The sequence below is a fragment of the Ostrinia nubilalis genome, chromosome Z (genome assembly GCF_963855985.1).
Source record: "Ostrinia nubilalis chromosome Z, ilOstNubi1.1, whole genome shotgun sequence".
Taxonomy (NCBI): domain Eukaryota; kingdom Metazoa; phylum Arthropoda; class Insecta; order Lepidoptera; family Crambidae; genus Ostrinia; species Ostrinia nubilalis.
The window spans coordinates 14,980,785-15,008,519 of NC_087119.1; the positions used below are offsets into that span (position 1 = coordinate 14,980,785).

At 36.7% G+C, this 27,735-nt stretch overlaps 1 protein-coding gene across 2 annotated transcripts; it reads right to left on the reverse strand.

The window, feature by feature from the left end:
- Positions 1-511: 511 nt before the first annotated feature.
- On the reverse strand, positions 512-27,735 carry LOC135086620 (peptidoglycan-recognition protein SA-like). 2 transcript variants are annotated; one of them, XM_063981370.1, is made up of 6 exons: positions 27,719-27,735; positions 27,003-27,525; positions 25,584-25,742; positions 18,229-18,453; positions 15,030-15,181; positions 512-12,144 (listed from the first exon to the last, which is right to left on the reverse strand). In XM_063981370.1, exons 2-6 carry the CDS (start codon positions 27,394-27,396, stop codon positions 11,731-11,733), a joined length of 1,344 nt encoding a protein of 447 aa, XP_063837440.1. In that variant the 5' UTR covers positions 27,397-27,525; positions 27,719-27,735; the 3' UTR covers positions 512-11,730. The 2 variants fall into 2 exon arrangements, with proteins under 2 accessions (XP_063837440.1, XP_063837441.1); XM_063981371.1 differs by lacking the exons at positions 18,229-18,453; positions 27,719-27,735 and having other exon boundaries at positions 27,003-27,399.

Below are 27,735 nucleotides of genomic sequence, written 5' to 3' on the forward strand. Positions count from 1 at the left end.
TTGAATTTATAAGTTCCAATTGCCGTTAACGGGGAACAGTGAACTAAAAGTTCATTAATCCCCGTTGACGGGGATTGTCAATGGGGAATAGTGGAATAAGCCCGCGGTGGCTTTGTATGTGAGCGCGCCAAAACGTATGCGGCGCGCACGCACACACTGACAAAATTTAGCGGGGAGCCAGTCGTGTTTGCGCCGAATTTTGTCAGTGTGCGTGCGCGCCGCATACGTATATTGGCGCGCTCACATACAAACCGCACTCGGTGCGTTTCTATGAAGATGACCTACTCATTTGTATTTACTCTGGCGGAATGGAGGGTAATGCCTTAATGAGTTATGGCGAGGCCTATCGATGGTTACAGAGTTGTCCATTGTTTTCGGGACACCATATATGTATATTACACAAAGAAAAGTAAATTCCTCTGCGGGCCAACGGGCGCGGACACGAACGGGTGCAGATCGTTTCAATTAAGTTTATATGCGGATGGGGAACAAAAAAATAAAAAAGTATGAGTCACTAGAGCATACTTTATTGCATCAAAAAGTATACATATAATATTGCATTCGGGCTTACTTAACCTTGGTACCACAACAAGATCAATGGATAAAGGACAGTGCCAATCCATGTATGGAAGTTGGACCAAGTGCTGCCCAGAATGAAACTATAGTGCATTTCGTTCCTCAGGCCAATACTAATTTGTAAACTGGAGCGCACTAAAATCTATCCCTGGAGTTAAGAGAAAAAAAGAATTTTGTTTTGAATTATTTACATACAAAATATCATCGATGTATACCTACTACGGATAAGACTTCGCGATTTTGCCATTAAATAACACTCGCTATGTTAAACTTAACCATACTGCATCCGTACACCTTACTTTAGTACGACTTCGACATAATTTATAAGCGATCGAGCGCTGTTTCAGTAGTTTAGTTAGTTGACCGAAATTAATTATTTCCAAAATGGAGCAAGAAGTTTTAGCTTACAATAACTTCAATAATCAATTTTAATACACCAATAAATTGATTTTTCGCAAGGATAGACAACTAAAACTTCTTGCTTCGTTTTGGAAATAATGATTTCTGTCAACTAACTAAAATATTGCAACAGCGTTAGATCGCTTATAAAGAATGTCTAAGTCGCACTAAAGTAAGGTGTACGGATGCAGTATGGTTAAGTTCAACATAGCGAGTGTTATTTAATGCCAAAATCACGAAATCTTATGCGTAGTACCACAGAATAATAATAAGTACTACGGTAGTACGTATAATATCGATGATATTTTGTATGTAAATAATTCAAAACAAAACTCTTTTTTTCTCTTAACTCCAGGGATAGATTTAAGTGCGCTTCGGTTTACACATTAGTATTGGCCTGAGGAACAAAATGCACTATGGGTTGATTCTGGGCAGCACTTGGTCCAGACCCTGGCACTATTCTTTTCTTGATCAATTCCCAAAAATCTTTTTAAATTAGATCTCTGTAGGGCTGAGCTGTATTCCCCGCGTAATCTCTCCGTATTCACGTGATATTGAAGTCTAATTTTCTTGAAGCTTAGTTAGTTGTACAGAGCTAGTGACTTTTATGTTTACTTCTACACTATTAAGCCTGTATCTACGCTCAACAAATACAATGATATTTGATTAATATAAGGTAATCTCTTATTACGATGATAGTTCATTACATTTTATGTACCTACTAAAACTTATCAATAGCTTACATGGATACGGTACATCACAAACATTCCAAAATGTTGTCAAAGTAAAAAAATATACCAAATCTACATGATTTAAAGTCTTTCAAGACATCAGATTTCATTATTTTCAATTTGATTCAATACAATATTAAGAATATATATAAATACAAGATTAACAAAATAACAAGTGAATAACAAAATATTAAATGCATCTGAATCAAATCACAATATCATCAAAGTTGGTCATGTTTTATAAACTTAAAAAAATACACCGTGTTACTTTGCATTCTTTCCATATTCACAGAGATAAAAGTAGGGAACAATACCTATTATTTAAGATAAACAAGAGACTCCCATAAAGAAAGTACACTAAGATTTTAGTAAATTTGGTTTTTCAGTACAAATTGGAATAAACCCATTTTGTCTCGCACGTTCTACAGGTGCAAGTGGAATAAACCTAGTGGGCGTGGCCTAGTTCTTAATTTTATGGCTCTGGGTACCAGCCTTTTTATCCAGTCATAATAATTATTTTAAAATACTCTTCAGTTGATTTCAGATTTTCCTTTCTACTTTACGGGCTTAGGACCGTCAAAAATACGTAATAATTATTAGGGTTTTAATTAATTTTAACATTGTACCCTATTTTTACAAATTAATAAATTAAGTATGAAATGAAATCACCTTATTCACAATTAATTATTTATTTATAAGTTCCTACTTACAAAGTTTACGTACTGCGAAGCAAGTGTTCAAAGTGTCCTCCTTTCTGATGAAGGCACAGTCTAGCACGGCTAAGCGTAGGTTTTTCGCTTTAGTTTTCGCAACACAAACGTTTTGTCTCACAGTTTCACTAAAACAATCCTTTCATGTAACGCGTTTACACTGTTTATCTCTTCTGCGCATACCAGTCGTTTCAAGTCACTCCAAAAATCCATTGGTGTCAGGTCCGAGGATCGTGGTGGCCAAGCTACTGGACCCCTCGTCCAATCCACTGTTCACCAAACGTATTATACGCGCACTTGACGTCCTTATTGTGGGGGAGCAGGAGCACCATCCTGCTGGTAGTAGAGCATTTGGTGTAACGCTAAGGGTACGTCATCAAGCATTTCGTCTAAGACGTCTTGCAGACACTCCAAGCACCATTTTGAATTATTCGTTGTTTGAATACGCTTCAGACATTTTTGTATTATTTATAACGTGATTTGTGATTGATGGATTTCTCAGTTTTTTACAAGTGTCAAAAAGACATTTTAAAGACAATAGATTGCAATAGATATTTAAAAATACAATAAAAAGTAAAAAAGTCTTCATCGCCATCGCCAACAAGTGATGTGCACGCGTTACGATAATTAGTGATGTGTTTAACAGATTGTCGATAAAATAAAATACTCAAGATAAAAAAAAAATTTTTCGGGCATTATTTTTTTACGGATTTGTGTTCAGTATCAGTAATATAGTAACCTCTGTAAATATGGCAAGAATGCAAAGTAACACCCTGTATAATAACCTATTATAGCCAAGAAGTTAATATTATGGACTATTCCTCCACGTTTGATAATGACCTAAAATAAAAACATTATATTTCACCACTTTCTTTTAGGGGTTTCTGCCCTCTCCTCGCGACTATACCCACTACTTACGCTCAAGAGTGTCTCCCACTCGGGAATCATAATACATAAAATTACCCTCAAAATTTTGGTAACCTGTCCTTTTAAACCCTGTATTAATGCAATTTCATACTTCCCAAGACTTTTAGTCATTGCACAAAAAATCTTAACATATCTTTGAAAACCTACTAGGCCAGTAGAATTAAACACAAAAATGAATTAAATCGGAAATAATTCCTACTAAATATTTTAGTGCTTTAATGCCTTCATTAGTTGCCCATAAAGACTCTCCTAGGTTTTCGACTTCGACGGAGCTGTGCTTAAGTGGTGGGGGCCCCCGAAAGGGGCGCTTTTTCGGTTTTCCGGTTATACCGCGTAAAGGACTTACCCTATCGAAAAGTGGTCTTTTTGACGGTTGAAAGGCATTTAATACTGCATTAAAAAAGACCAAATTCATATGTTTTGAACAAACCGTTCTCGTGAAAATGTTCGGCAAAGTAGAAAATATGTGTATAATTAATGACCCTCTCCACGTCCAATGGCTCGTTAACCGCAGGCTTCCAAGTCTTGAAAAGGAGCGCCTCAACCAGCGTATCCCTATCAAGGCTTACGAGCTGGATGCGCCTATCCTTGTTCGTCCCAGCCGTTCCTTAACTGCGGTTGCTGCACCTCTTCCTGGCACTCACCTGAACGACTCTGTGTTACCTACTGTGGCTGTCCCTCTTCCTTGTATCCTCCTGCACGACTACGTTTCCTAGCAGTATGCCTGGTCTAAGGTTCGACGCCAAAAATCAACAACAACAAGTTCATATTAAAACGCTGAAGAGTTTTTTGTTTGTTTGTTTGAACGCGCTAATCTCAAGAATTACTAGTTTGATTGAAATAATTATTTTTGTGTTGAATAGCTTATAAATTGAGGAAGGCTATAGGATATATACAATCACTCTACGACTAATAGAGGCGAAGCAGTAAAGAAAAATGTTGCAAGCACGAAAAATAGTATTTAAATTATTTTCACGCGTACGAAGTTGATTTTGTGGCGTCGAACCTTGGACCAGGCATATGGCTAAGCAATGCAATCGTACAGGAGAGTACAAGGAAGAGGGGCAGCCACATTAGGTAACACAGAGTCGTTCAGGAGAGTGCCAGGAAGAGGTGCAGCAACCGCAGTTAAGGAACGGCTGGGACGAACAAGGATAAGCGAATCCAACTCGTGAGCCTTGACAGGGATACGCTGGTTAAGGCGACCCTTTACAAGGTTTGGGAGCCTACGGGTGACGAGCTATTGGACGTGGAGAGGGTCATTAATTATACACATATTTTCTACTTTGCCGAACATTTGCACGAGAACGGTTTGTCCAAAACATATGAATTTGGTCTTATTTAACGCAGGATTAAATGCCCTTCAACCGTCAGGAAGACCACTTTTCGATAGGGTAAGTCCTTCACGCGGTATAACCGGAAAACCTAAAAAGCGCCCCTTTCGGGGGCCCCCATTACTTAAGCACAACTCCGTCGAAGTCGAAAACCTAGGAGAGTCTTAATGGGCAACCAATGAAGCCATTAAAGCAATAAAATCTTTTGTAGGAATTATTTCCGATTTAAAATCTAATTCTACTGGACTATACCACAAATAAATTCTACTGTAAAATAGGTACATTATAAACTTTAAAGTTGATTATATCCAATCAGCTCAATTTAATTGTAAAATTTTAAAAACTTTTAATACACCGATTGTATAGTGCTACGTTTAAAATGTTAGATAAATGATGATTTTTCAGCTTTAAAATGGAAACAGCTGTAAAAAAACCGCAATGAATTATATAAAACTGTCAAACTAATATAAAATGTCAAACTACCATCACATCCTTATCAATTTCTCGAATTATTATTACTAAATATTAGTTATTTCAATACTTTCTTGATATAAAGCCCCTTTCACAAACCAACACAATACAGCACTAATTCCGTACATGTTTTACAGAAACCGAAAGATGGTTTTTAATGTGTGCAGTAGTGAGTGTTTGTTTGCGATTTTTTTGTGAAAATAGGATTTCATTTTTAATATATAAAATTACATTAATTATTTAAATACAACTATTTGATCGCTTACATACTAAAGCTGGTGCAACTAGTTGTCATGACAGGCAATATTTAAAATTCCCTTTGACAAATGAGGCATAAATATTATATTTAATACCATAAACTATGGCATGGCATGGCAGATACCATTTTTACTATCGTTCGTTTCAGCCAAATGACTGTCCACTGCTGGACAAAGGTCTCCCCCAAGGTTTTCCACAATGAACGGTCCTGGGCTGCCCGCATCCAGGCTCTTCCCGCGACCTTTAGAAAATCGTCGGTCCAACTAGTAGGAGGCCTGCCCACGCCACGTCTTCCAGCCCGTGGTCGCCACTCTAGAACTTTTCTGCCCCAACGGCCATCGTCTCTACGAGCTTTGTGCCCCGCCCACTGCCACTTCGAAGTTCGAAGGTGGGTGATGTACTCGCCGTTGGTATTTATGCCAAATCTCCTCCAGTCCAGAAGCTTGAAGACAACTTCCATGGCGGTGGTAAACAGTTTCGGAGATATGACGTCTCCCTGTCTTACCCCTCGCAACTGGATGGTTTCGGGTCCCGATCCTGGAGGCGAACCGACATTGTGGCTTGTTTGTATACTTTTCAACACTTCGATATATCGATAGTCAACTGTGCACCTTTGGAGAGTAGGTACACAAAATAGTGACGTCACAGGCTAGTATTGTCATACAAAATCTATGGAAGTCTCGTTTTGACAGTTTTAAAAACTACGTCAATAAGGGGTTTTCGCGAATGAAAGATCCGCTAGATGGCGGGACGTGGATGTGGGGTCTGACTGCTGCGTGATTGGTGGATTTTGACATATCTGTCAATGTCATGTCAAAAATAATCAATCATGCAGCATTTGGACCTCGCGTCTACGTATTGCCATCTGGCGGATTTTTCATTCGCGAAAACCCTCATTGATTGGTGGTGTCAGTTCCCACCAAAAGTGAAGGATTAAAAATGTTTCTCTGTTATAACAACTGTCACCTCCAGCGAATTGACTTCTTATTACGAACCACAGTCGTAAGGGAGTAGTGCCACAGGGGACTTATTTACGTACATACTAGCTTATATGTCTAAGTAAAATACACTCAGCGGCACGGAATTTGGCCCAAGCCTATGAGGCCAAATAGGTGTTGTATACCTAATTTTCTTGTGACATGTTAACAGAACATTTGTTTTTGTTAATTTAAGAGGCTAGATTAATAAAAAAATGCGTATGATTAACTTTTTTGACTCTAGAAACACATTTCGTTGTTGGAGCGTAAAGATTACGGGTAAGTTTAAATTCGATATTAAATGTTGTAAGGGTTTGGCGTTTTGTTTTTTGTTTAAATTAATCTTAGGGTTATTCTCGATTACGTAATTTGAGAATAATGCCCATTACTCCAGCTCAAGTTGCTCAAATAGTGTTGTTTAGAAGTCAAGGGCGTATGCAGCGGGAGATGGCTGAAACTTTCAATTTATGGCGTACAAACTTAAGATACACGTTAAAAAAGCATGACCAGACCGCCATTTACACAAGAAGACCAAGAAGTGGGGAATTAAGGTGTATGTCAGCGCGCGATGACCCGATTATCGTGCTTGCAATATCAAGAAATCGGGTTCTCACTACGTTTGAGATACCCCAGCCTTTTGCAAACATCAAGCCCAGTGAATTTCAGTGAGCACACAATAAGAAGAAGGATGGAAGAACGTAACCTGCATACTCGAAGACCAGCTCGAGGACCAGAACTTCTCCGATACCTTCGCGAAGTGCGACTTACGTTTTACAGAACATGCAAATTTGACGTTAGACTAATGGAGTTAAACTCTTTATGAAAACTGTCTGTTTGAGTAGTAACTCTTCTCCGCACCTTCTCTATACACTTCCACGGCCGTTTGGAGCACTTAAGGTGACTCTGCAATCATCGATCCATAGAACTTTAGCCTTGCGTCCAATTTGCATGTTCTCTAGAAAACGTCAGTCGCACTTCGCGAAGGTATCGGAGAAGTTCTGGTCCTCGAGCTGGTCTTCGATTATGCACGTTACGTTCTTCCATCCTTCTTCTTATTGTGTGCTCACTGACATTCACTGGGCTTGATGTTTGTAAACGCTGGCGTATCTCAAACGTAGTGAGAAACCGATTTCTTGATATTGCAAGCACGATAATCGGGTCATCGCGCGCTGACATACACCTTAATTCCCCACTTCTTGGTATTCTTGTGTAAATGGCGGTCTGGTTATGCCTTTTTAACGTGTATCTAAATTTTGTACGCCATAAATTGAAAGTTTCAGCCATCTCCCGCTGCATACGCCATTGACTTCTAAGCAACACTAATTGAGCAACTTGAGCTGGAGTAATGGGCATTATTCTCAAATTATGGAATCGAGAATAACCCTAAGATTAATTTAAACACAAAAAACAAAACACCAAACCCTTACAATATTTAATATCGAATTTAAACTTACCCGTACTCTTTACGCTTCAACAACGAAATGTGTTTCTAGAGTCAAAAAAGTTAAACAGACGCATTTTTTTATTAATCTAGCCTCTTAAATTATCAAAAACAAATGTTCTGTTAACATGTCACACGAAACTTAGGTATACAACACCTATTTGGCCTAATATCTGGTTGTTTAGGCTTGGGCCAAATTCCGTGCCGCTGAGTGTATAAACCTACGCTTATTTTATTGTTATTAATTGACGAAATAACGATTCATATGACTACTGATTTACTTACATCCTGAAAAAACTGCCGGATAATACAGTGTTATGTTTATAGTGAGATAAGATAAAAAAAGCTTTATACAATTGGGTCTAAGGTCAGTTACCTTGAAACTATAATATTATACCTAAACAAACTCAGAATGGTATTCTAAAGAAATTCAAAGTAATTTATCGTTAGTTTTGGAATTATTACAATTAATAGTTCCAAAACTAACGATAAATTACTTTGAATTTCTTTTTCTTTGCAGTATTTAGTGGGAACCGGTCAATTGTTTTCAGCGATAAACATTTCAGCACACCACTCACAATTACCCATATACTTTGCTAAAGTTAATTGATCATAAAAACTTGTCTAAATGCGTACACAACTTTCGTTAAATTCCATAAAACTACTATACTTACTAAATCCCATAACCATTTTTAATAATTATATTAATCTCTAGTTGATTAGTATACAGGGCCAAACAATATTTTGAATATATGGGATTATTCTATCACATTTTGGGATAACATATTCTGACAGTAAACTTGTCATTCGTAATCTGCAACCCTGTATTCAATTTACATTCCTCATTTTAAGGTAGATTAAAGAAGTTCCATTTAAAAAAAATCTAATAAAAAATATAAAACAGTCGTCTAAATAAAACTGAGCACAGTGTAACTTATAGTATTGTAGCATTACAGAGATCATAGGGAATATCGCTCCAAAATCCCTGTGTAAACCATTACAAAATATGTTTAACAATCATCTGGTATACAGGGTGTCCCAAAAACAATGGATAACCCTGTAACCATCAATAGGCCTCGCCATGGTCTCTCCCTAACGTCCAATTTTGACCCCAGTAAAAATATCACCGTTTACAAGATTTTTAAATTTTTGTACATTTTTGGGAAATTGCCACTTGCGATTACTTTTTCTCATGGCATTTCTACAAATGAGGATACTTTTCAATCTAGTTTTTTTCTTTATCACAAGGGATAGTTGGGGTATCAAAAGAAAAGATTAAAGTTCAACAAACTAGACCTTGAGGTCGTCGGTCCACTTTGTAGGTGGACGTCCTACGATGCGCTTTCCGGTACGTAGCCTCCACTTGAACCCTGCAGGTAAGCAGGAAGGTGCTGGATGCAGGCCGCTACCAAGAGGTCATTATGAAAATCATTGGGGTACAGGCCTATGTTCAGCAGTGGACGTGCTATGGCTGAAATGATAATGATGATGATGATAAAATGTTGCTTTATTTAAATTCTTACGCTAAAAATTTTCCATTTGTATTTAATGCCACTATGCAGTCCTAGTTTGACTATTACGAGAAAAACTCATTTTTGCAGTTTTCATACTAGTTGCTATTTAAGTAGCCATAAGATAAAAATAATACAGAATACATACATAGGCTTGTGATACCTTTTTAGAATCTCAATTTACCAAGGAAGTTTTTAAGGTAATGGGCACGATGGTCTTCCTACATTTTTTTTACACGATGGCTGATCAAAAGTGCAAGACAATGAATTAATCTTTCCTTCTTTTCTGCAATTTCTTAAAATGTTTATACTTTTAAACTAGTTTGTTGAACTTTAATCTTTTTTTTAATAGCCCAACTATCCCTTGTGATAAGGAAAAAAACTAGATTGAAAAGTATCCTCATTTGTAGAAATGGCATGAGAAAAAGTAAACGCAGGTGGCAATTTTCTAAAAATGCACAAAAACTTAAAAATCTTGAAAACGGTGATATTTTTACTGGGGTCAAAATTGGACGTTAGGAAGACCATGGCGAGGCCTATCGATGGTTACAGGGTTATCCATTGTTTTTGGGACATCCTGTATAATAAAACATCAACATAATATGACATTGTCAACTTTTAATTCTACTGAGACCTAAGGCTGATTTACACGTATTAAGTAGTTAAGTATTTAACTAAATTTTAACTTAATTTTAATTAAGTGATCAAATTGCAACGTAACTAAATTTTAACATAATTCCAAACGCTAAGCTCTTATTTACTATGAAACTGCTTGTCAAAAAACGTGTCAAGTGACAAGCCCCGCCCACCAACTTGACAGAAAAATCAAGTTAAAATTTAGTTACCTACATAACTACTTAATACGTGTAAATCAGCCATAAGAGAGGGTCCTATATAATATATCGGCGACTGATTGCGACTTAAGATGGCGATAGTCGCCGATATTTCGCCGACAGATATTCAAATTAGGGTCGATTTTTCAATCGTCGGATAACTTTTAACTGAAGAATACGTTTGGCACATTGACAGTTTCCTGCGAATACCGCCGAAGGTCGCCGATGTATCGCGACTCTCGAAGACACTAACTAACGTATTTTCCTAAGTGTCAACATGTCATGACAGCGAAAGCTGCGAGTCGGAGACTGTTAGCGACAGTCGCTGACCGTCGCCTACCACTATTGCAAGCAGTCGCCGACATAATGGTCACTCGTCTGTGAGCTCTCTAATAATTCTGTAGACAACAAGACAAGATAGAAGATAGAAACAATTAATATTCCTTACTTTCAGTGATTCCAACTTGATACAGACTTTAAGAACAAGAATCTACGCCTTATAGGGTTCAATTCAATCACATACCTTCATTTGATTAAACCAAAGTGACTGCTTCAATTTTAGTCTTAATTCAAGAAAATATAACTGGGATAGAAAAGATAATAAGCAAGCTATAATGCTATTGCGACACTAAATGATCATATGAGAAAAAAATAGTTACTTGAATCTCTGCGTGGACCAGAAAAATACGTATTTTCCGTTGTGAGCTGTTCCAAATGGTCTTGAAATAAAATATTTACTGCGAAGATCATACACAAAATTAACTTTAAACTTATATTAATTTTGTATTTTGCATTTTGTATATGGCATTTATAATAGTCATTACTCCTATGCAACTTTTGAATAAGAACTGAGGCCGCTGGAGATACTAACAGCTAACGGGCGTGGCCCTGATCCTACAAATAAACATCGAGTAAATATCTTACGTATAGATTTCTAATATAAGAATAATTACGTCTATGAATCCACCGAATGGGATTGTATAGTTTTTTAGAAAGCAATCACGTAAATTTGTTCGTCGTCACGTCAATAAGTGATATATTCCATTGCCCAAAAAATTTTGCAGCGGACAATGAAACTTATCTATCACAAAACTTCAAAAATTGTGTGTTCAAATTAAACTAAATTAAGGCCATCGTGTTTTCGACATGTGCCTTTTTTTAGCAATAAATAAATTCAACTATAGGGAGAGACAGCGTTAAATAACTTATTGACTATATGAGTTTTTTATGTTTAAATGTATATTTTATACATAGGTAATGTAACAAAAAGAATCTTGTGATATGCTTGAATAATTTTATCACAAAAATCTCAAACTTCATGCGACTGAGACCAAAAAGAGAGACATTTAGCATTCGGCTAAATCTTGAATATTCAATATTTCTCAAGAAATACGTGTATCCTGATCTAGTATTACTTATTAAATATTTGTGTATAATAGTTATTACGAACTTATAATAGATTTCAGGCAATTACAGTGAAACACGTAGGATTAAAGTCTACAGAAGAACACTTAATTAATTGTCAGGTATATCAGTGAACAATGGCGGTCAATATAGTCATATTAATAATTTTTTGGAACTATATCGTCTATGTTGGTGTCTTCTTTGACAAAGTGCGGCCACTGTTTGATTATGTCATACAATCTATCTCCAGGGCTCAGGGTGGAAGTAAGCTGCCTATGAGCGAACAGTTTGTAGTCTTTTGCGATTTTACCTTGCTGCACGCCAAGTTTGATTAGTTTTTGGCAAGCTTCGATTTGTTTTTTGGGGGGGGTTTCGGAGTTGAAGGTGCCCACGAAGGCAATGCCGATGCTATACCGGTTGTAGCCCAGGGTGTGGGCGCCTATGTACTCCCATCCACGGCCGAAGTACGCCGAGCCGTCGCCCGCTACGAGGAAGTTATAACCGATGTCGTCCCATTTCTTCGCCTCTATATGGAACATCTGGATAAGTCGAACGCGCAGCACACATTCACTCTGAAATATACGATATTAAAGTTAGCCTACTACTGGGCAAAACATAAGTCCAATAGCAGTAATGCAGTTTCTAAATGATTTAATTAATTAACTATGTAAATGCCTTTTTCCTGTGATGCGGATTTCTGGACGCGTGCGGATCTGGTCCACGTTCGTGTAAAATCAAGATGCTGTAGTAGTCAAAGATTTCGTATTGTGCCCGCAGCCAATCCGCGTTGTAGCTTGCATAATAGGAAAACATGACAATGTATGAAATGCTGATGACCTAGTGGTTATCATCAGAGGTCCCTGCCTGAGCACAATTTCAAGTCTAATGCAAGGCGCTCTCAACACCATAAGTAGGTGGTGTAGAGAAAACGAATTATCTATTAATGCGGATAAAACAGTGATAATACCATTCACGAGGAAGAGAAAACTGGAAAAATTGGTAAATCTACAGTTAAACGGAAAAACTCTTCCTTTCTCAAGCGAAACCAAGTATCTAGGGGTAACTTTTGACCAAAAGCTTACTTGGAATTCGCACCTAAACAACATCATTCAAAAAGCCAAAATGGCTCTGTGGAGTTGTTGTCGAATGGCAGGGTCAAGATGGGGACTAAAACCCGCAATCGCCCTATGGCTGTACACAGCGCTCGTGAGACCGATAATAACCTATGCCTCTGCCGTCTGGTGCAGCAAGGTCAACCAAATGACAACAATACAGAAACTGAGCAGCCTACAACGGCTAGCCTGCATCACAGCAACCGGAGCACTATCAACGACACCAGGGGCTGCATTAAATGCTCTGCTTGATCTTATACCACTGCATATGCATGTGCTAAAAGAAGCCAAGCAGAGCACATATAGAATCTGCACCCGCACGAAAGTCAGATGGGCTTCTCAAAATCTGATAAGACTCAAGGAATCAGTACTTGAAAACAAACTTCTGTGCATGCCCAGTGACGACATGCATACGGAATGTAACTTCACCAAACTATATTCCGTAAACATACCTCCTAGAGACAAATGGCTAGAAGGCCAAATGTCATTTAAGGAAGGTAGTCACGTCTGGTACACGGACGGATCCAAAAAGGAAAATGATGTAGGTTGCGGGATCTACGGAGAGAGGCCTAAGCTCAAAGTTAGCCTAAACATGGGGACTGAAGCCTCAATCTTCCAAGCCGAAGTGTTTGCCATAAACAAATGTGCAGAGATAAACTTGGAAAGGAGGCTCCGGGATCAACACGTCATCTACATCAACTCAGACAGCCAAGCAGCACTGCTGGCCTTAAAATCCTTCGAATACACGTCAAAATTGGTGCAAACATGCACCGAGACACTGAATGCACTGGGAAATACCAACAAAGTAACGCTTACATGGGTACCAGGACATTCGAATATAGAAGGAAATGAAGTAGCAGATGAACTCGCCAGAGATGGAGCCGATAACCCTCAAATCGGCGTAGAACCGTTCTGTGGCATCACCAAACAACGAGCCACCACGCTACTAACCGCCCTCTGCAAACAAGAGGCTATTGAGTGGTGGAAGTCTACATCGGGACAAAAACACTCAAAAGCACTCATTCAGGGATATAGCAACAAAGTAACTAAGGAACTGCTAAAGTTCAAAAGATACAAAGCCTGTGCAGTGACTAGAATACTAACCGGCCACTGCAAACTAAACAAACACAAATCAAACATGAACATGACCGAGGAAACTCTGTGCAGATTCTGCCACACAGAAGAAGAAACGTCCATGCATGTTCTTTGCTCATGCGGCCCGCTTATGAGCAAAAGAAGTATCCATCTCGGGCGACATCATGCACCCGGATGAGATAGCAGATATCACGCTCCAAAGAATCTGGAAATTTATAGACTCAACGGGACTAAGCAGTGAACTCTAAAGACAAGGGCTGCCACAATAGATCAAACCTGGTCGAGATGGCGCAAATGAAGGCCCAAAACCAATAATAATAATAATGTATGAAATAATGAAATACGGGCAGCCCGCATGCGGATTAAAGCTCATAGCAGACTTATCAACTAGGAAAGGGATCAACACCGTATCGCTTTTCGCGAGCTGTCATCGCCTTTTGTGCGCTGTCAATCGCGAGGCAAGGCATTTACGTTAGGCCCAGAACAGACGGTGAAACGCAACTGCAACGAAACTGCAATTTTCTGATCATTCTGATGAACGAAACTGAAACTAAAAGTTTCAAACTGGTCGCGTCATGTGTGGTCTCTCAACGGACGCTATGGCAGAAACTTAGATGCAACTCAAAAGTAACTAGCAGTTGCAGTTTCGTTGCAGTTGCGTTTCACCGTCTGTTCTGGGCCTTACGGTGCGGATAAGACGTGTGCGTTGCAGTATGGAGTTTCATACAAAGAATACTGAGAGACTGAGACTGACCGCCTCGAGTTGCTATGGTTACGATCTCTTTCCGGGTTGATAAATGTGCGACGTTCTTAAATCCGCACGCGTGCCTAAATAAGCATCATAGGAAAAGGCACTAAAGCTTATTAGATTTTTAAAAGTATTTACTGAAATAAAACTAGAAATAAGAAATACAACCATTTAAACGTTGTATCTCCTATATTATAATCACTATTTATGAATAGTGTATGATTCATAATCATCATTTCAGCCATAGGATGTCCACTGCTGAACATAGGCCTCCCCCAATGACTTCCATATCGCACGGTTAGTAGCGGCCTGCATTCAGCGCCTTCCTGCTACCTTTATCAGGTCGTCGATCCACCTTGTGGGTGGACGTTCCACGCTACGTTTTCCGGTATGCGGCCTCCATTCCAGAACATTGCTGCCCCATCGGCCGTCAGTTCTGCGTACTATGTGCCCTGCCCACGTATGTGTATGATTGATTTTATTTATACATAGAATAGCGTACCTGGTAGGAACAGGGTTCCGTAGCAGTGTGGGTGATGACCACCCACGGCACCGGCTGGCGTATCTTTTGGAGTTCGCTCTCCACCGGCTGGGCGAGCCAGTCCGTCCGCGACACTATCCGCAAGTGGTTTGGAGATATCAGTAACGGATCCGCTGGAAAGGTTCATACATGCGATTTGTTTTACATCGAATTGACTATAAAATTAATGCGAATATTTCTGCTCCTCAAGAAGTCTAGAGATGGACATTAAGGCTAAGTTGCACCACCTTAACTTTAACTTTAATCGGTGTTTTTGTATAGAGTTTGACTGATTTTAGACGTTTGTATAATTAATGTAAGATGGTGCAACCTAGGGTTATACATCTCGTGTTTAAATTGACATTAAGAGTTTGACAACCACTACTAACCCAGACCTAGTGAACAACTCGATGGAAGTATACAGGGTGGAAACGTTAAGTGATCTCACACGATTATTTCTAAACTATACAAGATATCGAAAAACTGATTACTGATTCTGAAAGTGCTTCACAAGCTCTTTCAAACGGTACAAATAATAGGTTACATAATAAACTGGATCTATCCGAAAATTAAATGTTTTCAGCCTCCATACTAAATGTATGCCAGTCAAACAAAATTAGAAGTATTAATTTTTTTATTAAACAATAAACACTTAAAATGAACTCGTAAATTGCATTCTTATTTAAAATTATTCATGGAAAACATTGGTTTTAGGCTTTACTTGCTATAATATTATCAAGACATGAGTGCCATGACTGTGGCTGTACTAAATGTATGGAAGCTGGAAACATTGAATTTTATGATGGATCCAGTTAATTTTGTAACCTATTATTGGTATCGTTGGATAGAGCTCGTGAAGCACTTTCAGGATCAGTAACCAGTTTTTGAATATCTTGTATAGTTTTTAATATTATGTGGTTTTACTAAATGTATGGAAGCTGAAAACAATTAATTTTCGGATAGATCCAGTTAATTCTGTAACCTATTATTGGTACCGTTGGATAGAGCTCGTGAAGCACTTTCAGGATCAGTAACCAGTTTTTCGATATCTTGTATAGTTTAGAAATAATCGAATGAGATCACTTATCGTTTCCACCCTGTATGATATAAACTTTTAGTGGTTCTAAACCTAAGAGCGCAAAGACGTAACAAGAATTATTAAGTATTAAATTAATTTTATCACTGCGGCAGTTTCATCCGATGGTAGATAACTATCTGTATTATTTTTGAGACAGAGGTTTATATGAGCTAAATAGGTACAATATCAACAATACAGGCATGTAAAATAAAATTAGTCTTTGCATTATTAAATATTACCATGAAAGTGCTCTTTCACACAGCGATCTATTTCACAGATTCGTTGTGTGAGTGAGTATGCTCGTAGTAACGGGAGATCAAAAATTTTCCTTCATCCTTAGAGAACATTATCACATCGGATGAAATTATTACATCTTCATTTTTGTTTACCTAACCTTAAATAAACCTTATTCATTGGATTCATATTAAATACATACTTAATAATATGTATTTGTGCATAACAAGCACCAAGCCCTTTTTTTATGAACCACACAATACATTGGCAACTCTATTTTTATGGGTCATGCTTGTGGAGTGAGTGGTCAGTGAAACAATCACAACACTGCTGCATTTAAATACAAATGATACGACATGATGAACTAATCGAGAAATTCCCGGAAAAGGTTTTACTTTATGACCAGATTTAGTTTTAAAATGACCATTTCCGAATACCATAACAATCATTTCCCATTATGATCACTAATAACAAAAAATAATTTGAATATTAAATTAATTGTTTATTTTTGATCATGAAAACAGTAGAGAGGTACCTCTCTTATGTTTTATAAACCTTTAAAAGAACTTTTTGGTTCGAAAAGTGTTCATTTCATATAAAATTATCACTTCACGGGATTTGTTCATTTCATGTTTTTCTGAAAAAGTATTCAAACTCAGTTAAGGTCGTTTTTAAGAATGATCATCGTGGGAACCGAATGTAAATAAAATAACGAAATGGTAGGTATATGGTCCTAAATTAAGTTTTTCCCTTACGTGTCTATTCCCGAGTGTCATAACGTAACATATTATGTTTTTTAAGTCAAAATTAAAGTCATAATCTGTAATAAAAGTGCTTTTAAAAGCCTACTTCCAAAAAACAATTTTTATGAATTACTCTTAGCAGTTGTTATATTTCTAAAATGTATAGTCTAGCTAGAGAGTCGACTGATTTTGACTGTACTTTTATCTCGGGAATAAACACGGTCCTTAGGGCGTGTGTTGCCGACCCGGATACGGATATACGGATTTGTCAAAAAGCTGATTTTCGTTCGTCGTCCAGTCACGTTGCAGCTGAAAATTTTTAGCGCATCGGGGCCCTGGTTACTGTCGTCAAAACACGCCCTTAGGCTAAGACAGGAAAGGCAATTTTTCAGAGATCCGGTCATACATCGATTTTCACGCATCTGGGTACCAATGAATGAAAATAATTCTAATTAATGTTTAGGGACCAAAACATGCTCGGAAAAGGTTGCCTAGTAAACCATAACACTCGTTACACATTCTTACAAACAAACTTGAGGAACAAGAAAATGTTAAGACTTTTTATTGGTTTCGCAGAATTAGTATCTTTAGTACTTAAATCATAATTTTTGGATTCATCTGGCAACAATTTCACACCTAATATAAAATTATGTTTAAATTGTTTCTTCATATCTCTTTTTCGCCATACAAAAATATTGATTGCCCTTTGACAACTCTTAAAAATTATTAAAATTGGTAGTGTCATTTGAGGAATTTCATCTAACTCGAGTTAGAGAGTGCTTTTTAGGGAGAATTATAAAACCAATCAAAATTCAAAGTCAAGGTTAGATTCAAGCCTGTAATTGGCCACTACTCACAGATTCATATTGCTTGAATGTAGATAATTTAATACCGGCTATTAGTAAAGGCCTTAGAATAAGTGTTTATGCTTATTCACGTTACTTTGCTAAAATATGTTACGAATCACATGCTAATTCGTAATTGTTGCCAGATGAAAATATGTTAATCTAACAAAACAAACAAGTACTTATTGAAAATAGAACTTAAAAATTAGTTCAGTCTAATAATAAAAAAAGAGAAAAGAAATTTGGAATACAGAAACAGGTCATATTCACGTATGACATACCTTTAATTTTAGTCTTTTCAACACTATCATTGAAATCCCCCTGAGGATAATCTGCAATCATTACTTCGGCAACCCCATTTGCTTGGGAACTGTGTCTATCATAATCCATATGTGATGTTAGTAGCGGATATAATATTAACAATATTGTTATTGGCACCACAATGATCGAAAAAACTAATATTTGAAAATAACTGTCATAACACATCCCCACCACCTTGGTGTAGTCTGAAATAAGAGAAATACCACGACAATTTAATATCACTTAATCCTCATAAATATAATTAATTGAATGGAATGAGAAACGTAATTTTGTGTTAGTTATTAAATAAAGTGCTCAGTAATATTTGTGAGCTTTGTGCAAGCTATAAATTATTATAAATATCCAACTATATCGGGTAATAAACAATTAAGTTGGAGTGATAAATTTAATAGTTTTATTAAAATTATTTGCTTTAGGCAATTATAATTATTATGTCGCCACAACCTTTACTAGCAAAGCACCATACTGATAAACATACTATGGTATTAAAAGATAATCATTTTAAAGTTATAGATTATGAAATTTTCAATAATGTAACTGTTCTTTCAAAACTTAATTAAACAAAACTAGTTTGTATCGACAGCATGGGTTCGTGGTACTGACACCGCATCTCACTTTCAGTTACATGATAATCATTATCGTCGTTTCATTCATTGCAAAATGAAAGTCATAAATGAAGAGAAAAACCAACGTCGGCGACAATTCTCTGCAGATTAGCAAGCTTGCAATTAACCGTGTGCTGTTTGGTATCTATTACGACACAAAAAATGTTAGTAAAATCAAAAGGGGTGTATTTGTAAAATCAATACAAAAACATAACATAGCATGCACATGGAGACTTTTTTAATCAGGCAACGCACATTCTCGAACATAAAAGGCTAAAATTAGTGTTGCATGTTGCGGTGCACTTATATTTGTACGATCTTTTAACCCACGCATCTGTGCGAATGAGAATAGAGAATGGGATTGAAAACGTGAACTTTTCTTAATAATAACAGGTATCCAGAGTTTACAATCCAGCGGCAGAATTTAACAAGTTTAAGAATAGAACGTATTTCTGAGTCATCCATTAAAGCATCATCATTAAAGTAGGTGCAGTCTTGCCTCCAGGGAAGCCCCCTGAAGGGGACAACGGTCCGTGCGTTGTGCGTGTCGTCAGGGCCATTTACCCTAGGCAATGAGCATAATTACTTTTTAAGTAGGTACATACTTAAGACGATATTATTATAAGAATGAAAACTTTTACGAAAATAATACTTAGAAACATTTCAATATAACAGTATAATTTATCAAACTTTTCCTTATTGCCGCGTATGGATGGCCGCCATTTTGTCGAGCTTCTAACCACGACGCCATGCAGCTGGGCTACTTCATAATGGTTGTTCTTTGTGCAACGCTGCTACATAACAAACCTTTACAAAAATAATACACAGAACATGATTCGAAACAAGAAAGTGAGTGCATTAATTAAATAGCCTTGAAATTTAACTTTTTCCTTGAAGGTACAAATATAAGATGGACTGCAGACCGCAGACTGCAACCGCAAACTGCAAACCTCTATGAAATCTGCAACGCGGCGCGCGCCGCAGCTGCAAGCCACAGTGGAGATTTCATAGAGATTTGCTGTTTGCGGTTGCAGTTTGCGGTCTGCGGCCCGTCTTGGAATTGTACCTTAATGCTACCGCGTATAGCCACTTGCTCTCTTTCTCTCACGAGCTACGAACCGCACCCAGCCACTCCTAACACCGTTTCCATACCTAAGTAATTATGGGTACCTACCGGTAGGTACAGACAGCACATAAAACTAAACACAGTGGCGTCTTCCGTCACCGTACATCCTGTCGCAGTCGCTCAGCATATTATCTCTTAGATTGGAAGGGGTGCACAGCTCCGAAAACACGGGCAATTTGTAAATAGTTTTGTAACTTCGATCTCCATAACAAAAGTAATGCACTTTCAAATCAAATGCTCGTTCAGTTCAAAATCATATTTATAAGTAGGTAAAGCAATTATTTTAAGTTGGGTTTTTAAATAAAATTATTAATATAAATTACATTACGGTGCAAAAGATCTCCAGTGGTCCTCCCTCCCCCTTGGTCCAAAACAGTAAAAAAATTAAAAAGAAAAGTACAAAAAGTAAAAAACTGTTCAATAAAAAGCAAAATATCGACGAGACACAAAAAAAAAACAAATAAATACCACTTTTATTATAGCCACTTACCTACTCATGGCGGACATGGATGAAGATGGCAGATTAAATCAAAAGAAGAATAATGCTCAGGAGTTTTTTCACGAGCATAATAAACCTTAAAGCGACCACCCGTCGGAGAACAAGTAGAGACTTATCATGCTTTGACTTCTTTGGTTTGCGCGCACGCATCATGAAATTGAGTGAAATTTTAAAGAACTACATTCAAATTATTCCGTTTGATTTGATGACTTAGCATTATTCACCGAGGCACTAAAATTTCAAATAAATTCTACTGTAACCATTCACACGCTACTGCAATACTGTCGCGAATGACGATGAGTTCGCTTCGCCAGACAAGATATATGTGGAAAATACAACAGTTAAATCATTTTAACCCGACGTTCACATAAGAATACTGTTAACGTTTCATTCGCACCAATAGGATAACCGATGCATCGGTTAATTTAACCACCGCGGCGGATGAAATCGCCCCAATCATTCAATAAAATTTCCAACCACGGTCTTTATTGAATAAAAGAAGCCGGTCAAGTACGAGTTATTTTAGCGTGCGAATGGTTCAGTAGATCGGTCGCATTTTTACTTAACTATATTGTAATCGTTTATTTTTACTTGGCAGTATTAGTTTATGTTGAAGTACTGCACTAATTCCCTTAACCGTGTAACCTTATAGTCCAGTAGAATTAGATTTTAAATCGGAAATAATTCCTACAAAAGATTTTATTGCTTTAATGGCTTCATTGGTTGCCCATTAAGACTCTCCTAGGTTTTCGACTTCGACGGAGGTGTGCTTAAGTGGTGGGGGCCCCCGAAAGGGGCGCTTTTTCGGTTTGCCTGTTATACCGTGTAAAGGACTTACCTTATCGTAAAGTGGTCTTCCTGACGGTTGAAGGGAATTTAATCCTGCATTAAATAAGACTAAATTCATATGTTTTGGACAAACCGTTCTCGTGCAAATGTTCGGCAAAGTAGAAAATATGTGTATAATTAATGACCCTCTCCACGTCCAATAGCTCGTCACCCGTAAGCTCCCAAGCCATGTAAAGGGTCGCCTTAACCAGCGTATCCCAGTCAAAGCTCACGAGTTGGATTCGCTTATCCTTGTTCGTCCCAACCGTTCCTTAACTGCGGTTGCTGCACCTCTCCCTGGCACTCTCCTGAACGACTCTGTGTTGCCTAATGTGGCTGCCCCTCTTCCTTGTACCCTCCTGTACGATTGCATTGCTTAGCCATATGCCTGGTCCAAGGTTAGACGCCACAAAATCAACTTCGTATGCGTGAAAATAGTTTAAATACTATTTTCCGTGCTTGCAACATTTTTCTTTACTGCTTCGCCTCTATTAGTCGTAGAGTGATTGAATATATCCTATAGCCTTTCTCAATTTATGAGCTATTCAACACAAAAATAATTATTTCAATCAAAGTAGTATAGCCTGACCAGGAACATAAAAACCCTGGCATAGAGGCGCATCAATTGCATTTGATAGTGCAACACTGAGTACAGTCGTACCTGTGTTAAATTAATAGGCTAACTTTATGTATCAGGATTCAGGATTACGGGCTAATTTAATATTTTCATAAATTAACGAAAACATATTATTATAGGTAACCTGGTTTAAATAAATTAAATGAAACCATCAATCGAGCTAGTAGGATTTATTTTATTATTCATCAATAATCAAATTCAGAACTTGAATATTCAACTGCAATGTCTGCTCATGAACGCTTCAAACTCGGTACTTCTTTCCCAATTCCATAAAATTCAACACTTAGAAAGTGACAAAAAACTTTAAAATAGGTAGTTGAAACAAACCACAGCTAATTTTCATAGTGGACTGTACTATACGATAAACATGTCAGTCAATTTGACAACCTTTGTTGGAAACATTATTCAATGAAAATATTGTCCGAACCCTTGGTATTTCTCTTCGACAAATACTTTAACACATAGTGAACCACTTTTCTTTCACGACTATAAAAAGATTTTAGCAATTTCATTCACAAAATCAATTGCGCACATTTAAAATAAAGTTTGTTTACACTCTGACAGCAATAGACTGACATGCAAGGTGACATGTCAATGAAGTTTTCAGTTACTGTTGCCATTAAAAGAAATTAAAAAAAAAAAGTAAAAAAGTATTTATTACTAAAAGATGTCACATTGTACAAATTATTCTGGCGGTCTCTGCACTAAGCAGGAAAGCTTGTATCGCAGCGGCCAATACGAACAATTACCTTAAAAATAATGACATCGGTCTTAATAGGACGGACATGTTTAAACTAGTTAACTAGTTAGGCTTAACATTTATAAAGTGTTAAAATATTGTTCATATATAAAACTGTTCTAAACAAATATTAATGGCATGACATAGCTTTGGTTTAGAAAAACTAATAACAATAACATAAAAATTGTATTATTTAAAATTATACAGTGTGTCCGGGCTTGTAGTGATCAAACTTTAAGGGCAAAATCTAGGGACAATTTTATCGATAAAAATACTTCAAATTTGGGGCCTGACCCATTTCTCGAAAAATTACATCGATTTAAGTTTTTAATTTTTAGTTTACACCTCTTCTTTAAAAAACAAGTGAAAGCGTGGGTAGCTTAACATTAATAGGCAAATATTTTATATCATGCGATAGCCAATAAAATTATCTATTAGTAGAAGAAGAAAACAGACACAAATTTCATACATTTTATGGGAGTAAGAATGTATTTAATTAGAAAAATACATTACTTTTTTCACTTCTTTTTCAGTTATTTTCCAACACAAGAAAAACCAGGTCTTTAAGGTATGTTTTATTTGCATTGTATTTTTAGTATTTGAGCTATTCTACAAAACGAATGTAAATTTATTAGTCTACGTCTATTAGTTTCGACGTAATTGTTGAATAAAGATACCCCTTCTCAACCGGTTCCATAGCGCGTCGGAATAGGTTGTGTGATTCTTTCAGGCAGTGCATTTTCGCATGTTAGCAGCTCTATGGAACCGGCTGGGAAGGGGTATCTTTGTTCAACAATTGCGTCGAAACTAATAGACGTAGACTAATAAATTTACATTCGTTTTGTAGAATAGCTCAAACACTAATAATACAATGCAAATAAAACATACCTTAACGACCTGGTTTTTCTTGTGTTGGAAAATAACTGAAAAAGAAGTGAAAAAAATCATGTATTTTTCTAATTAAATCCATTCTTACTCCCATTAAATGTATTAAACTTGTGTCTGTTTTCTACTTCTACTAAAAGATAATTTTATTGGCTATCGCATGATATAAAATATTTGCTTATTAATGTTAAGCTACCCACGCTTTCACTTGTTTTTGAAGGAAGAGGTGAAAACTAAAAATTAAAAACCTAAATCCTTGCAATTTTGCGATAAATGGGTCAAGCCCCAAATTTGAAGTATTTTTATCGATAAAATTGTCCCTAAATTTCGCCCTTAAAGTTTGATCACTACATGCCCGGACACATTGTATAATCCAACATTAGTACCATTAGATTTCCGCAACATGGCGAGGGTTTTTATGTTCCTGGTCAGGCTATAATTCTTGACATTAGCGCGTTCAAACAAACAAAAAACTCTTCAGCGTTTTAATATGAACTTGTTGTTGTTGATTTTTGGCGTCGAACCTTAGACCAGGCATACGGCTAGGCAATGTAGTCGTGCAGGAGGATACAAGGAAGAGGGGCAGCAACAGTAGGTAACACAGAGTCGTTCAGGTAAGTGCCAGGAAGAGGTGCAGCAACCGCAGTTAAGGAACGGCTGGGACGAACAAGGATAGGCGCATCCAGCTCGTAAGCCTTGATAGGGTTACACTGGTTGAGGCGCTCCTTTTCAAGACTTGGAAGCCTGCGGGTAACGAGCCATTGGACGTGGAGAGGGTCATTAATTATACGCACATTTTCTACTTTGCCGAACATTTGCACGAGAACGGTTTGTTCAAAACATATGAATTTGGTCTTATTTAATGCAGGATTAAATTCCCTTCAACCGTCAGGAAGACCACTTTTCGATAGGGTAAGTCCTTTACGCGGTATAACCGGAAAACCGAAAAAGCGCCCTTTTCGGGGGCCCCCACCACTTAAGCACAACTCCGTCGAAGTCGAAAACTTAGGACAGTCTTTATGGGCAACTAATGAAGCCATTAAAGCACTAAAATCTTTAGTAGGAATTATTTCCGATTTAATTCATTTTTGTGTTTAATTCTACTGGCCTATTAGTAATGTTTCATCACAGTGCTTAAACCAGTATTAGTCATTACTGTATATTTTTTAACATAATAGGTAATTTGATAAAGCAGTATTTAATCAAATTATTTTCAGTCAGTTAATCTGACTGACACGGCTGAACTTTGTGTGATAACACCCTTTTACATATTTGGTAGCTAGATTATTTGAATTTCTTGTTACCCCATGGATTGATTTTATTTTATCACCCAAATAAAAAAATACAAAATCATATTTCCCTATGGATCACCAAATTACACAAGTCTATATTCTGTATGTACATTTCCTGTGACCGACAGAAATAAAACGGAACCCTTATAAGATCACTATGTCCCTGACAATGTTGCAAAGGATGTATGGAAATCTGAAGTACACACTTCCAAGTCATTGTATATTTTATTTAATAATGTATTCATCAAGTTTATTTTTTCGTTTTTATTACATCTGTATTCAGCTCAACATTCTGTAATATGATAAATGTAGTGAAGTGTTTTATATTCACTTTTTCATAGACAGGAACCAAGTACAAAATTGTATAGGTATCACATAATATCTGGGGTATTGGCGATTTATTTAAAAAACAATAGTCTTTATAATCATCATCATCATCAACAGCACTTTACAGTCCACTGCTGGACTATGAGCCTCCTCCACTATGGTGGAGGGTTTTGCTATAATCCCCACGCTTGGCAGGCGGGTTGGAGATCACAGTTTAATTAAGAATAATAAGATAACACAATTTTAATCCCATTCTCTCTATGCATCAACTATCTATTATTTTTTTATCTACTCCATGCGCAAAGTGCAAGAAGTGCCAAAGATAATGACAAACTAAACAATAATAAGTAATTAATTTAACATAATTTCTTACTTACTTGTAGACACCTTTTCTGAATCATCATGACTAGAAGATATTTCATCTTTATTGTGACTTTGCATATAAAGTACAAGTACGCAGACAATTCCTAGCACAATAACTATTGTGATGGATAGGGTCATCTTAAGCCATGGTGATACATTATTGACCATGGGCGCTGTGAAAAAAGGAAAACAGATGATAAGTAACCATACTAACCATTTACAAGAACAAGTTTTCTGCATAATAATAGTATTCACTGGTTATTTGTGATACTGTAGCAATAATAAATGGTCATACAATGCACAGAAGACTCACAAATGCAGTCTAAATATACCCCTTGCTTATAAAATTCTTGAGTTATACCAATTCTCTTATTTATTTTACATACCTACATAATTTGTACTAGAGCTAAAATTGCATTGTGTATGGAAATCGCATATAAGTATAAACTCGCATAAAAGTACTACAGTCGCTTTGAAAGAGCTTAGTCAAATGATCTGAACCTAAAAAAGTCTGACCTGGCCCCCTCCTAGGCCTGAAGCTAGGTGTTACTTGCCGGGTACTCTCATGCTAAAAACCTTTAATTTAATTTTACTATTGTCATACATAAAAATAGAATTCGCATTTGATGAGAATTTAATATAATCGCAAAAGCCAGTATTACAATAACACACAATATTCAAAGTTTTGTATAAAAAAATATGATCATGCATAGGCAACAAATCTCGGTAAGGTTTCTCAAAATTAGACTTAGTACATTTTCTACAATTTAAGGAGTTCCACCAGGTTCTGGATGAATTGGTAATGGAAATAGTGAACAAAGGTAGCAGTCGCGATTACCTAATTTGCCTTTATTAACGACAATTGTTTAGTTTTCTTGCACACCCTACATTTAGTTTATTCAATTCTATTATAAATCTATAATCCTAAAATATTATCTTGGAACTATCTGTTTATTCAATTGCTACTTTTGGACACTCATTGTCTTTTTTTTAGTTAATATTTCTGTTTAAAAGTGTTTATTGTAATGACTTTTTGTGCCAAATAAATAGAAAAAAAAACATGAATTTTGTGGAAATATTAAGGTGAATTTAGCTTATTTACTTTTGATTTAGTCGCAATGAATTCAGGATAAAGAATAGCTTAGGTTTATTTATTGTATTAGCAATGTGAGTTTCAATTTGCCACTAGCTACTATTATTAACATTATCTATAACTATAGCATGCTAATAACTATTAGCATGTTTTTGGGCTTCAAAATGTATGATTAGGTAAGTAGGTATGTTATTTAAAAACTGGGTCAATCAGATCCCAACAAAATTGGTATAGTATGGTATGAATTAAGTATGTCCACTTTGTATATTAGGTACCTACATATTTTGATTTACAGCAAGCAATAGCTTAAATGTTTCTATGCAAAACAGATTTTACTTACGTGGATCAGCATCCTGAGTCGAATCAGTTGCATTATGCTCATTTTCATTGTCAGAGGTGTATGAAGCATTATCAATACCTTTTTTCTTGATAATTTGTTTTATTGTTACTGGTCCATGGAAATAGGTATTATGGCCAAATTGGATATTTTCAGAATTGTGGACCTGAACATTACTGACAATAGGCTCTGTACGATTCTGTATTAGACTCGTAGGTATGGTAGAAATAGTTTGTAAGACGTGTGCTTTTTGTTTTCTATCCACGGTCCTTTCGTCATCATCACTACACTCACTACCGCTGTTTTCAACGATTTGCAAGTCACCAAGATCACCTTTTACTTTAATTCCAAGACTATTCAATTTACTATCATTGTGCGATTCTTGTTTCAAAGCCATTTTTCTATTCAATTTCACATCTCTGTTCTCACATTTTATTGACGAAAACCAACACCATCGAACAATAATTATGTCATTGACATCATTATTTACTTAGATTCCTCGGAAGCCAACATTATTAAAATAAATCTGTTGAAACATAAATTCCCATATAAATGGTTAGAACAATACAAACGGATGGACAAATTAAGTGGATACCCGAAAACAGGCGAATTTTACGTAAAAACTTGGGATCAGTCGAAGTGTTCAGAGCATAGAGAAAAGTAATACATAGGTTCAGAGGGTTTTTGATAGATTTGCCAAATTTCGCGATGGTTAGTACCTATTTATTATTTCTAA